The sequence below is a fragment of the Argiope bruennichi genome, chromosome 1 (genome assembly GCF_947563725.1).
Source record: "Argiope bruennichi chromosome 1, qqArgBrue1.1, whole genome shotgun sequence".
Taxonomy (NCBI): domain Eukaryota; kingdom Metazoa; phylum Arthropoda; class Arachnida; order Araneae; family Araneidae; genus Argiope; species Argiope bruennichi.
In genome coordinates, this window is record NC_079151.1 from 18354604 (window position 1) to 18367612 (window position 13009).

Genomic DNA, 13009 nt, shown 5'->3' on the forward strand with positions numbered 1-13009 from the left:
ACGTCATAAATAGCATACTATCGAATGCATTTTTGTATATATCACAACAACTTTAACAGAAAGCTGAGCAATTTATTAATTGGGTTTTGCTAACAGATTCTTAAACAAATTTCAGACAAAGAAGAAAATTTAATTTCAAATTGTTTTAATTATTCAAAATGAGGTCATTATAAGATTTAAAAAAACCATTAACTGAAAAGGTATCTTTTCTCTGGAAGAAGGTAAGCCCTTTTCTCTGGAAGAAGTTTTTATACTTCGAATTTTATAAATTTATGATATGGATTAATATAACAATTTAAATTTTAAAAAAAACTTTGTTTTTCAAAAGCAAAATGTTATTTATGGCACATTTTTCAGTAATGTTAAAGGGTATTTTATATCACTACATTGTTTGATATGAAAACATATATGGAATTAAGATAGACAGACATATAGAGACATGACGTGAAACAAAAACTAAAAAGTAAAGAACGAAAAATTAATTTCATTTCATTTACAGATTTCAGGTGCATAGCTTTAAGATTTTTTTTTCTATACACCAATGGATTTTTGATTGATTTGAAATTGTGTATAGTCTGTTTAAAATCATACATTCCTTTGGATTTGCGTGTGCAAAATATATCAGAATATGGGAATAATTTTCTTTTCCACATAATATAATAATAATACAATGGCATTCATGTTCTTATAATTAAAAAAAATTTCTCTCATTACATCTACGAAAGTATTTTATGAATTTATGAATTTTATTCTTATTCCGACTTAACAATTATTCTAATTTAAATTAATAATTTACTTTTCATTTCCTTTTAAATTTCTTTTACTTGTTCTGTGGGGTTTCTGCTGGGGAACGAGCTGCTTTCTTATAGAAAACAATTCCTTTTAGATTAAATTTCAGTTTTGATTGAATTTCAATCCAAATTCAATCAAAAGTTAAAATTATTTTTTACCTAGAATACCACAGCTTAATACATGTGTGAAAGGGCTAGAATCGCTTCTTATGATTTAGAAGCGTTTTTTGAATCGGATCTTTTTCTGGCAAGAATGAAACGTAAGATTAACTCGAAAAATCTGAAAGCCGACGAGAATTGAGTATTGCATTTTTTATTAATGCTTCTAATTCTAATGGTAATTCGGCTTTTAAAATAACCTAAATATTCTCAACCAATAAGTTGCCCAAAGGTCTTTAACTCAAAGCACCCATTTGCACTTTTGACGCACAACACGTTCTTCAGTACTATTTGGTATCATTGAATTCTACATTTCTTTGTGTGAGTTGGTATTTCGAAGAGGAGCAGTAATGTAATGATGCGGAGAGCTCTAAAGAATAACTCCCAATTTAAAGCTTACTATTAAAATGAATCTGCATGGCGATATTTAAATACTTTTTTCGAATTTCACTTTTTCTGCATCCTTTCTTATTTAAATATCTCACAGTTCTTTCTGTTGTAAGCTGATGAGTCCACCAACTTATTTATATCTCCTTCGCACCGTCAAATCATTTCGTTTGAAATACGAATGCTATTTGACAATTGTTTTCGTAAAGTCTTTTTAATGTAAAACAAATGAAATTGCCCAAAATGTCATCGTTTTCCATTTGTTGGAACTAGAGATTGCAATACCGGTATATCGGGATACCGAATATCGGTATTTTGAGCCATTTGTACAATTTCGTAATACCGGTATTCACAAGTTTAAATACCGTTTTTTCGGTATTTAGTAGAAATTTTTTAAATTGTCTTCAGTATATGTTCAGGGATCGCCAACATAGCAAAATAGTATACGTTTTTGTTTTTATGTGTCGCTAACGGGGGAAATTAATTAGCTAATTAATGGCTTAATTAATTTCTTAAATCTAAATTAGCGAAACATGGAATATCCATGAAAGAAAATATTGTATCCCTAATGACTGATGGAGCAACAATTATGAAAAAAGAGGGAAAGTTGATTGGTGCAAATCAGCAATTGTGCTATGCTCATGGAATTCAATTAGGAGTAATAGATGTAATATACAAATAAAGAACAGAACAATCCAAATACTGTGGATATAGAAACTTCGGATTCCAAATTTGAAGAGAGTTAGAGTGTGAGTGATATTGACAATGAAGATAATGACAATGTAATTGTTGAAGAAGATATTGCTATGAGGATCAAGAATTGCTTCCTATAATTTATAAAGTTCAGAAAATTGTTAAGATATTTAAACGTTCCCCTATAAAAAATGACATATTAATAAAATATATACTAACTGAAAATAAAACAGCATATATGTTAATATTAGATTCTAAAACGCGTTTGAACAGTTTACTCCTAATGATGGAACGATTTTTGTAACTGAGAAATACAATCTAAAAAGCAATAATAGACTTAAACCTGTAAATTAATTTTTCAGATAGTGAATTCGACTTAATATCCAGAACTATATCAGCTCTACTTCCAATAAAACTGACTATTGAGGCATTGTGTCGGAGATATTCTAATTTATTAACAGCTAATGCAACAATAAATTTCATGTTGCAGTCACTGAAAGAATAGTACACATCACTATCTGAAGAATTGTATATTACATTGAAAAATCGCACAGAAGAAAGGCATACCGAAATAGAAAATGTCTAATGGTATTTACATAATTATAATGATTTAAAAAAATGAAAATGAAAAAGAAAAGAAATTAACCAATTCAAATCTGATTAAGTTCATAGTAAAAATTTTTTACCCACAAACCTATCCACATTCAGAAGAATTCGATTCAGTTATCGAAGATTATGATGATACTAATGTCGATAGTGAAAAGAAATTGTTTCGTGAAAACAATTAGAATTAGCGATAAATAAACTTTCAAAGAACCAAAATACAATACAGAAATCAGCTATATCCAAAACCATTCGACGAGAAATCGATTTATTTGAAGATGAGGGATTTAGAGATAAATACTTAGAAAAGTATATAGCGCATTGCTAACAGTACCACCAACTAGCGTAGATGTCGAAAGAGCGTTTTCGACAGCTGGTCATTTTTGCACAAAATTACTTTTCAGGCTTAATGGCAATAAAATTGATGAATTATATTTTTTTAAGATCCCTTTTCAGAAATTTGTAACAGTACCACAGACTGAATAGTGATATTTACACTTTTTTTGGGGATTTAAATAAATAAGATGTTCCTTTACTTTTTTGTGATTCTTTATATACTGTTATAATTTATAAGTTACAAATTATTTTTTGTGATATTTACACTCTCTAATAAAACTGGCAAATAAAACAAAGAAACATGTGTGTTTTTTTTTTTTCAAAAATTTCTAATACCGGTATTAAAACCTGTATCCCAGTATTAAGATCTAAAAAATACCGAATACCGGTATTGAAATTTTGGTCCGGTATTGCAATCCCTAGTTGGAAGAGAGACAGAAGAGTAGTGTGCAGCCTCTCAATGAGGAGCGAAACAGAAGGCTTGATTAGCATCAGTTCATTTTTTAGATCCAAAATATAAAATATGCAAAGTAAAATTAAGAAATTAATTACTAGCAATTATTTTATTATTAAAAGTTCTTAAATTATTTCAAATGAAACAAATAAATAAGTGTGCTTACATTAACCATTAGGTAATACACATTTCTACTAATGGGTTTAAAGCCTGAGATTTTGAAATAACAGTCTACTTCTGAATCCATATCTCTAGAAATGGAATGAGCTGATTCAATAGGATGAAACGAGTGATGCATACTTATTCTCACTATATTATATCCAAAATGAATACTTTATCCATTAAATCAGCAAGTAATACGAGGTGGTATTAGGAACTTCAAAGACTATTTCAATTGGCAAAAAACAGGAAACAACTTTGTTATTTAAATGCAGTGTCCTTGAAACGCAATACAACGTTCTTGTTACTTCTGAAATACGACTTGGAATTTTCGATGCATTCAAATTCTCCCCCCCCCCTCTGAAATTCGTGCTGTATCTCCACATATATATCTCGCTGTCTTTCAGAATCTTCTTTTCAAGAGTGTGAGCATTCAACAAATCTTGCACTGTCATGCTCATATCGCTACAAATTTACTGCATTGCTGAAGCGTTCCAGTTACAAATTTACTTTCACTTTGTAAAATTTTCTGTAAGTGTTAGATACGCAAAACTGGTACTGCATGTAATCACAAAAGAACAAACTCCACAGCTATCAATACACATAAAAAAATATCTCTGGTCACACTGTTGTATGTACAACTTAAAGCTGTTTTCTGTTAATGCATAATTAGTTTCGAAATTTTTTGAAAAGGTAATAATTTTTATTTCAGTTATTTTATTTTATTGATTGTAAGATGAATGCCAACAGCGACGTTACACTGTAATAAGCTCCGTTAACAGTAAAATGTTAAAATTTAGACACAAAGGAATATTCCTTCCCTGAAAAGACCTAAACACATGTGTTGATATAATAGAAATAAAAAATGGAGATGTAGAAAAAACAAAACCCTACGGTAAAGGAACACAGCAGTATAACTTACACCACGTGTTGCATAAAACATTACTTTCATTTTATTTTATTCAAAATTTAAAGTTATGAGAAAGAAAAAATAAATAAAATAATGAAATAAAATAACGACAAACTAAAATAAAAAATAACAATTAAAATAAAGAAAAAAGAAACCAAGAATTCTAAATTTGGAGAAATAAATCTGATTGGCGCTTATGCACACAAGCCAGCAGTCTATGGACTTCGTTTATTTCTGTTTTGTCTATAACTTCAGAAAAAAATAACAATAGGAAAGACTATATATAGTGATTTATTTCATCATTAATATTATTTCAGATAACCTCTCAGTTTTGTTAAACAAATATAATTCCAAAACAACAATTTAATCTTTCTAGACGGAATATATTTACCTTGTATTGTGAGTAACAACAAGATATTCCCCGTCTTGCTGTGAGTGTCGTTTTTGAAAAACCAATTGACGTTTCTTCTGACCGTGGATGGTTCGGGCATGAATCCGGGATCTTTGATGAAAATGATGCCAGTCTTTTCGGTGATTCCCAGCCAATCGTAATTCTTTACCCCAATATCTAGCTGGAATTTGTAGTTCAGAGCAGCCGCAGACAGCTGAATAATCTAAAAGTTTCCAAAAATTCATCTTCAGTGCTCAAATATAAAAGTATCCGGTTTTATAAATAATACAGATGATGCGATTTTACTGGTAATATATGAATCGTCATCATCAATAGCAAGTTATTTAAAATGCACAATGATTGAAAATTAAATATATTGGATTTTAAAGTGCAATATTTACAGTTTTAGGGCTTAAATTTGATACATTTGCGTTAAGAAATGCAACTTACTCGTATTCAAAATGAGATTATTATTTCAAGCCAGCATTAACTATTGATTTAACTTATATTTTATAACTAACTATAGTAGCATTCTGAGTTTCGTATTTGAGTTCTGCAATGGTTGTGTCAATATGAATATAAATAGATAAAATTATAATTTTTATAAAAAAAATATTTAATTTTTCTAATTTAATAATAATTTCACATCCATTCTAGTAATAATCAATATTCAGATATAATATTTAATATCCAGTCTAGAAAACGTTTATCATAAAAGTATTCCATCTAGAAATGAATTCATTTTGAAGTTTAATAGTTAATATGCGAGAAAGAAGATGTAGAAACCGCTAGCAATAAGAAAAAGATATTCTTTTAAGTACTTCAATTTTGTTTCCTTCCTTTCTGTTATTTTTAATGAAATAATGAAATCTTTCATTATTTTTAAGTCTATTTGCCATTTCTTTATTCAGTCTAACATTATCATTTGTTATTGAAAAATAAGCAAAAAAGATGGATATAATATATATAATTATAAAAAAAGAATATATAAAGAAATTGAAGAATAAGCTAATTTCTGTCTCGCTGTCTCTTAAAGAGAAAAAGGGAAAAATAATAATACCAGCAATTAAACAAAAGTGCGATCAAATGAAGAATAAAAATGAAAAAAAAAATATATATAGAAAATATATTCTGCAAGAATGTTCATCAGAGTATGATATATTCCACGATATTGAAAATATGACATTTTTCTTTACGAAAGTTCAATTAATTCCAAAGATTAAACTTTAAATATAGTGCCTTTATTCTTCCAAAGACCATTTTCACTTCTTGATGAACAATTTTCCAAGATGGAAGGAAAATTATTTATAATTGTTATTCGATCTATTTATACATTTTATCATATTTTTGTGCTCTTACATGTTATTTTATATATATTTAATAATAATACATTTTAAAATATTTTCCAACAAACCAGCATTAATATTTTTATCAAAATTTTTAAACTAGATTGGAAATACTTTGAAATTCAATTATCCCAAATTTAGTCGCTTTGGCTTTCGTTTGTCACTTAATTTAATACCAAAAAATATTGAATCAGCAAAATAAGAATAATTAAGTCGAAATTCTGCTTTTTATGATTTTGTTTTGAAGCGTTTCGAAAAATTTAGATCTAAACATTGAGTATAAGTATAATATCAATTCTATTCAAATGTAAGAACAATAAGAATTGTTCCAGTATCCTTTTTCAGGTGTGTTTCGAATCTGAGTGAATATTCGTTAGTTTGTTATTTATCTGGTGCAGGGGTGCGTAGAGAAATTTTATCTTAACTGTCTGGCTGCGTAATTTTTAAAAATCTCTATTTAGATGCGATCTTTACAAATAAGATCAAACGAAATAATTTTTCAAACAAAGTGAACTGATACTATATGTTGCACGATAATAATATGATATAATAAAAATCTGTAATCGTAAAAATAAACACTCTAAACTGTGAAAAACAGGGGATGCAACAGAAAACGGGCTGATGGCCAAACCGGGGAAATCGCGGATAAGCAACTGGAGGATTAAAGATAAATCACTTTATAAGTACTTTTTAAGTACCATTAGAGAGAAAAAAATAAGAACTCATCTTAATTTAATATTTTTGATTATAGAACTATGAGTTCCTTAAAATAAATTTAGGTGGACATTAAATAAGGGTCCAATTTTATACAAATATAAAGTACAACCAATAATTAAAGAAAATATTTTTCCAATACTAAAACTAAGTTATTTAAAATGTTTTTCATGTAAGTTTCACTTGAAAGTCCTTTAGTAAAATTTTTCAATGCATATCAGATTATTTAATTGCAATACAGTCAGTAGTATTAAGGAAGAGGAAAGGTTATTTTATTGACATTACAATTTCATGAAAAAAAACATAAGTAAACAAATCTAGAATATAAAAATCATTCTCATTTTATTAAATTTGTGAATAAAGGCTTCTTTTTAGAGATTTTTCTTAACTCTTTCATTCATTCAAATACCTCATTAATAGTTATTCCAGATTAGGTTTTGTTAGTAGTGAAACATGTCTAGCTTGTTAAGTTATTGCATTAAATTTATATTCAATTTCTGAACTTTCTTGGGCCATTAAAAAGATCAAGAAATCAGAGTCTTGACTTTCTTCAGACTTTCAGCTATTTCTACTCCTTTGTCAGTTATTTCTTTCGTTATTTATTTATCCTAAAAATAGCGATCATTGGAATGACGTTGCTAACATTCTCAATTCTTTAGTAATATTCTCTAAAGGAATTCCGCCAGACTACTTTATATGGTTATGAACTACACGTTGTGAAACATACCCTATTTTCCATTCTACATAATTTCTTATTTCAATATTTTTATTAATGACTGAATCCTCTTTCAACAGATGCCTGTTCATGAGAAAGAATGAAAATTTTCATAATTCTTCATAATTTTTTTAATTTATGGTCTTCATATAAAGAATGAAAAAGAAACCCTCATTCAATCTCATTTACTGATGTTAAAATTTCAAAATCAAGTTAAGGAAAGAAATCTATTAATTTAAGAGAATAGCCTCTTTAATCTTTCTAACCAAAATACTATCTGGAATGTGCCCCCCCCCCACTTATTCTCAACCAAAGCATTTCTTACCGATGCATAATTTAATGGAAATCTGATCATTACGCATTCGAACATTTTTAAAACAAGCTACTGAAAATCTGCTTTAAAAGGATATAATTTCATCGGTTATTTCTTTTGCGGAATGAAAGACATGCAATAATTTGTTCCCCATTGCACTTGCACTCACTTAAAAAATTGCAGAAATGTTGCATTATAGGAAATATTAAATTGGACTTTCATTGAAATTATTATTTAATTGCACAACAATTAATAGTATAAGGAAGGAAAAGGTTCGCACACACTTCCTTAACATTCCAATACTTCGAAAAAAAGTTAAGAACACGAGTAAGCAAATATAGAATATAAAAATCATGCTAATTATTAAAACATTTAAATAAAAGTAAATTTCTTTACAGAGATTTTTCCAAACGCGTCTAATTTCGTTCAATTTTCTCTCAAATAACTTTTTCCAGCTCATTATATTTTGTTAGTAGTGGAAAGTGTCTGACTTTCGAAACGAGTTTATTAGTTTTATATGCAGTTCCAACGGGTTCATTTTCTAAGATAATTTTCTTTTTCCATTAAAAGATCTAGAAATCAGATTCTAACATATGTCTCCATCTGTATCCACAGAAACAGGCTATATTTTGAATCGACTGAAGTTACTAAAATTCTCATGTCTTTAGAAATGTTTACTGAGTGGATTCTGCCAGACTGCTTTATATAATCATAGACTACATGTTACGAAACATGATATTTTTCATTCAAAATTTCCATTTATATATTTTTATTAATGCTAAATCCTCTTTCGACATATGCTTGCTCCCGAAAAAGGAAATAACTTTCAAAACTCTCCACATTTTTATAATTTATGGTCTCTAAATAAAGGTTAAAAATAGATAGTCTAATCTCATATTCCTCACATTAAAATTCTAGAAATCGAGTAAAAAGGATTTGAACAGAAATTCTATAAAACCCATTAAATAGCATCTTTTTATCTATTCTGATTAACACAGAATAGGGTATTTTTTTCATATTTACTTCTTCTCTTCCAAAATAACTTTTTTTACTGATGCAAAATTTACTGAAGATGTATTCATTATGTATTCCAACGTTTTTAAAACAAGCTACTGATAATCTCACTTTAAAAGCAGATAACTTTATCGGATGTTTCATTTGTCAAATATAAAATTTCCAATAATTGGTTCCCTTTGGGGATTACAGATTGTTTTCTTCAAATATTTCGTATATGAAAAAATAAAAAAAGGGGTTTAATTTAATTGGTATTAATTTATTTTTGGTATATTTTGACAATACAATTGATCGACAAATAACTTTGGAGCATCGTAAATATTTTGCTTTACTTTTATTTTTGGGAGCCTAGAATCATTTAATTTATTCTCTTTTGGATTTCCATATGAATGAAATACATATTTTCTGGCATATATTGAGAAGTGTTAAATTTTTTCACAAAAATGAATTGAAGCAAAAATATTTAAATAATTCGCTAACGGTGAATCACGAAATGATGTTGAAATATAACAAACGTTCTACAAACGTGATATATAAAAAATGCTCTACTAAAAACAACGATTCTCTGTTAAAAAAATAACTCTCGTTGTTCTACATGAATAACTGACTCTCTAAAAAGAAAGAATTTTCTTCCTATCTAAACAAGCAAAAAGAGGCGAAAGAAGAGGCAAGTAAATGAAAGGGATAGAGTTCTCCCTATTTAAAAGAAGATTTAAGTAAATGAGAAGAATATAGTTTCCCTATTCTTCCCCTAAACTGAGATAAAACCTTTTCAACTGACCTCCGGATTTATGGAAATCCGTTAAACATTGAAAGATCAGACACCACAAATAAAAAACAGATCTAGAATGGGGAAATTGGTATTTTTTCACTTGAAGCACCTAGGTATATAAAAAAAAGCACATTTAAGTCCCTTATGTAGGGGCCATCACAAATAAGCAGATTTTAAGGGTTTTTAATGATGCTACACAACCTGGATAAAAATTTTGCAACCGACTAATAAATTCACTAAGATCTGATAAAAATTTTAAAAAAGGACATTATAACGAAAATAAAATCAGAGTAGATATAGCATAGTTTTATAGAGTGGCGAAATACCTTTTTTTCTTTCTGTCAAAATAATAATAATAAGCACCTGGACAAAAAATAAGTATACTTTTATAAGGACCTGCAAAAATAAACAATTTTTAAGGACTTTTAATGGTGCAACGTATCCTGTTGTCCTTGCGAACAAACAAATATCAAAGTATAAGAAATAAAACAATTTAATTTTAGGGGGAAATGAATGATAAAACAATAATAAAGAAGAAAACAATATAATAAATAAATAAGTGGAGAGAAAAACTGAGATTGGAATAGAATAAATAGAGAAAAAAATTCATTCCTTCTGCTTCATAATTAGAAGTTTGTGAATCACATTTTTCAAAAAATTCCTGGAAGGATATATGTCTTCATGAGAATTTTAAGTGAAAGAGTTGATCTTTATTCCTTTCTTTCACGTTTTCTAGAGTTCATTCACCAGAAGGATGTGATTAGCATCACCGATTTCTGCTCCACAGGTAACATATGCCATTATTCTTTCTTCCTCCCTAAAAATTTGATTTGAACGAGTGCAGAAAAATAATGCCCTTTCAAACTTGATAATTTTGAAAAAAGTTTTGCATGTAACATTATTCTTTATCTCACTGCTTCAATTGTAAATATTAGATATTACATTATATTACAATTACATTATGCTCTTTATTATGGGAATCAATGTTGCTTAGTTAGATTTAATTCATATACCTGAAAATTAATTCCTAGTTCAGCTATTAAACCCTAAATGATATGTTGGCTAACTGTTCGTAATCATCTCCAATGAAATGGGTTCGATTGTGGTTTCCTATCCTCACCTACCGAATGGACCAAAGCAGTCAATGCACTCATTTTCATATAAATGATCCAACCCATCATGCAGAATAAATACCCTTCAACTAGCTTTCTGGTACCATGTAGAGGGCTGACAGATAACCAAGTATTAGATTATCATTCACATTGTTGTTGTAGTTCCCCTTCGAGTATTACCTTTTCACAAGCAAATTATATGGTAACATAATAGTAAAAACAATTTGTATAAAGAACATGTTTGCTTTTAGAAACAGAAATGCTTTAAAGACTCAAATATGTGAGTAAACATAAAAAAAGAAATTAAGTTAAATACCATTAAAAGGAAAATAACCGTAGGGTAAATTTTAATTTAGAGATAAAAACTCTTAATGAAAATATTATTCTTAATATCTTTATAAACATTTAAAGAATATTTTATATACAAACCAGCGGGAATGGTCTCCACGAAAATTTCTCATACTCTCAAATAAATGCTCTTTCCCATAGAATAAAATTTGTGCCGTTAAGCCAGGCCGTGAATATCACAAGTGCCTGGATTTGTCACGTGTCTCGTACTCTCTATTAATCCCCTTCCCACTGAATAAAAGTTTTGCCGTTAAGCAAGGCCGTGAATGTCACAAGTGCTTAGATTTGTCTCGTGTCTCGTAGTCTCTAATAATCCCCTTCCCATTGAATAAAATTTGTGCCATTAAGCAAGACCGTGAATGTCTAAAGTGCCTAGATTTTTTTTTCACACAAGATTACGTCCTTCATAGTAAAATAAACTGTGTATTCTCTCTATGCCATTAACAAGAAATAGGTGCTGAAGTTCGATCTTTGGTGTAAATCTTAGCTTTGGACTGAACCTAAATTCCAATATTTAGATATCTTCTGGGAGATAAATCTCTGATAGGCAGTTAATGCAAAAGATGAAGAAAACTGAATGCGTGTTTTCAACATTTTTTTCCGACCAATTGATTCAAAATTCAACATTCAGCTATAATTGTAATCACAAGATCGCACAGCAGATTTCATTTATTTAAGACACTGAGTTTTTGAGTTATCGTATTCATATGCATGAGAAATTATAAACCAACAGATATTTTATAGATTCGATTGGAATTTAAAATATGGGCGTTTAATCTGTTCACTAAATTGTACCAATCTACTGGTTGAGCTTTGTAGCTATCATATTCACTTGCAATTGGACAGCTATCTTTGAATGAATTGCATCGAAAATTTGATAGAAAACTACAAATTCCGCGTCAAGACTATGCAACAGATTTAATCTTTCTAACTCAAAGCGCTTTTGATTTACCGTGTTGACAGACATATAAGATTAAAAAAATTAGAGTTTTGAACTTAGGGAGATCTAAAACGAGAAAATTCATTAAAATCTATAGTTTTAATTGATTTTTTTGTTTTTGTTTTTGCTGGTTACAATACTTTCTATTTAAACTTATCACATATCGAAGTAAAACTGAAAATATTTTCGGATAAGTGAGTGGAATAAAAGTTATTATTCTGAAAGTAAGTTGTATGAATCTTGGGAATACCACAATCCTAATTTAGATGAATGATACTACTTAATATAAGATATATTATATATCAAAGAGATATAATAGCAATTACTGGCTTTCAAATAATAAATGCATTGTAAGGAGCCTTTAATGAAGTTGAATATAGTTGAAACAATTTTTTGATAAATAACTTCTATGTTGGAAATCGTATTCACGTCTTCATCACATAAAACAAAAAAGCTTGTCAACTGAATATATCTCAAACATGTCACGAGAGAAAAATTGGCCCGGAATTACAAATGATGTATCATATTATCTAAAAAAAGAACACGTTCGCTCAGTCTTATTAAATGAAATTCCCACTCCAATCTAAAAGCACGCCTTACAACTTCTTCATAGCAGACATAATACAAAAATGTTGGAACGTGACATTCTGTAAACAAGAAATCATTTCAGGCCACCTGCTCCACACTAAATCACATCTGCTTCTTGCACAAGCGCCACACTTCATGCGTCTTTCTCCGCAATAAATTACTATTGTTTCTTGAAAGGGGTCATCGCCAAATACAAAAGAATGGGATTTGTTTGAGTTCCGAGAAGGCGTGATTGGAAGTGAATCGAAGAAGACAGTGATGGAA

At 28.9% G+C, this 13009-nt stretch overlaps 1 protein-coding gene across 1 annotated transcript in view; it reads right to left on the minus strand.

Annotated features, from left to right (window-relative positions):
* Nucleotides 1–13009, minus strand: part of LOC129962693 (proto-oncogene tyrosine-protein kinase receptor Ret-like) — a 137410-nt gene that overhangs the window by 77288 nt on the left and 47113 nt on the right. Inside the window, exon 5 of the mRNA XM_056076618.1 lies at nt 4884–5106. Within this exon, the coding sequence (XP_055932593.1) occupies nt 4884–5106 (223 nt within the window). The remainder of the gene's footprint in view (nt 1–4883; nt 5107–13009) is intronic.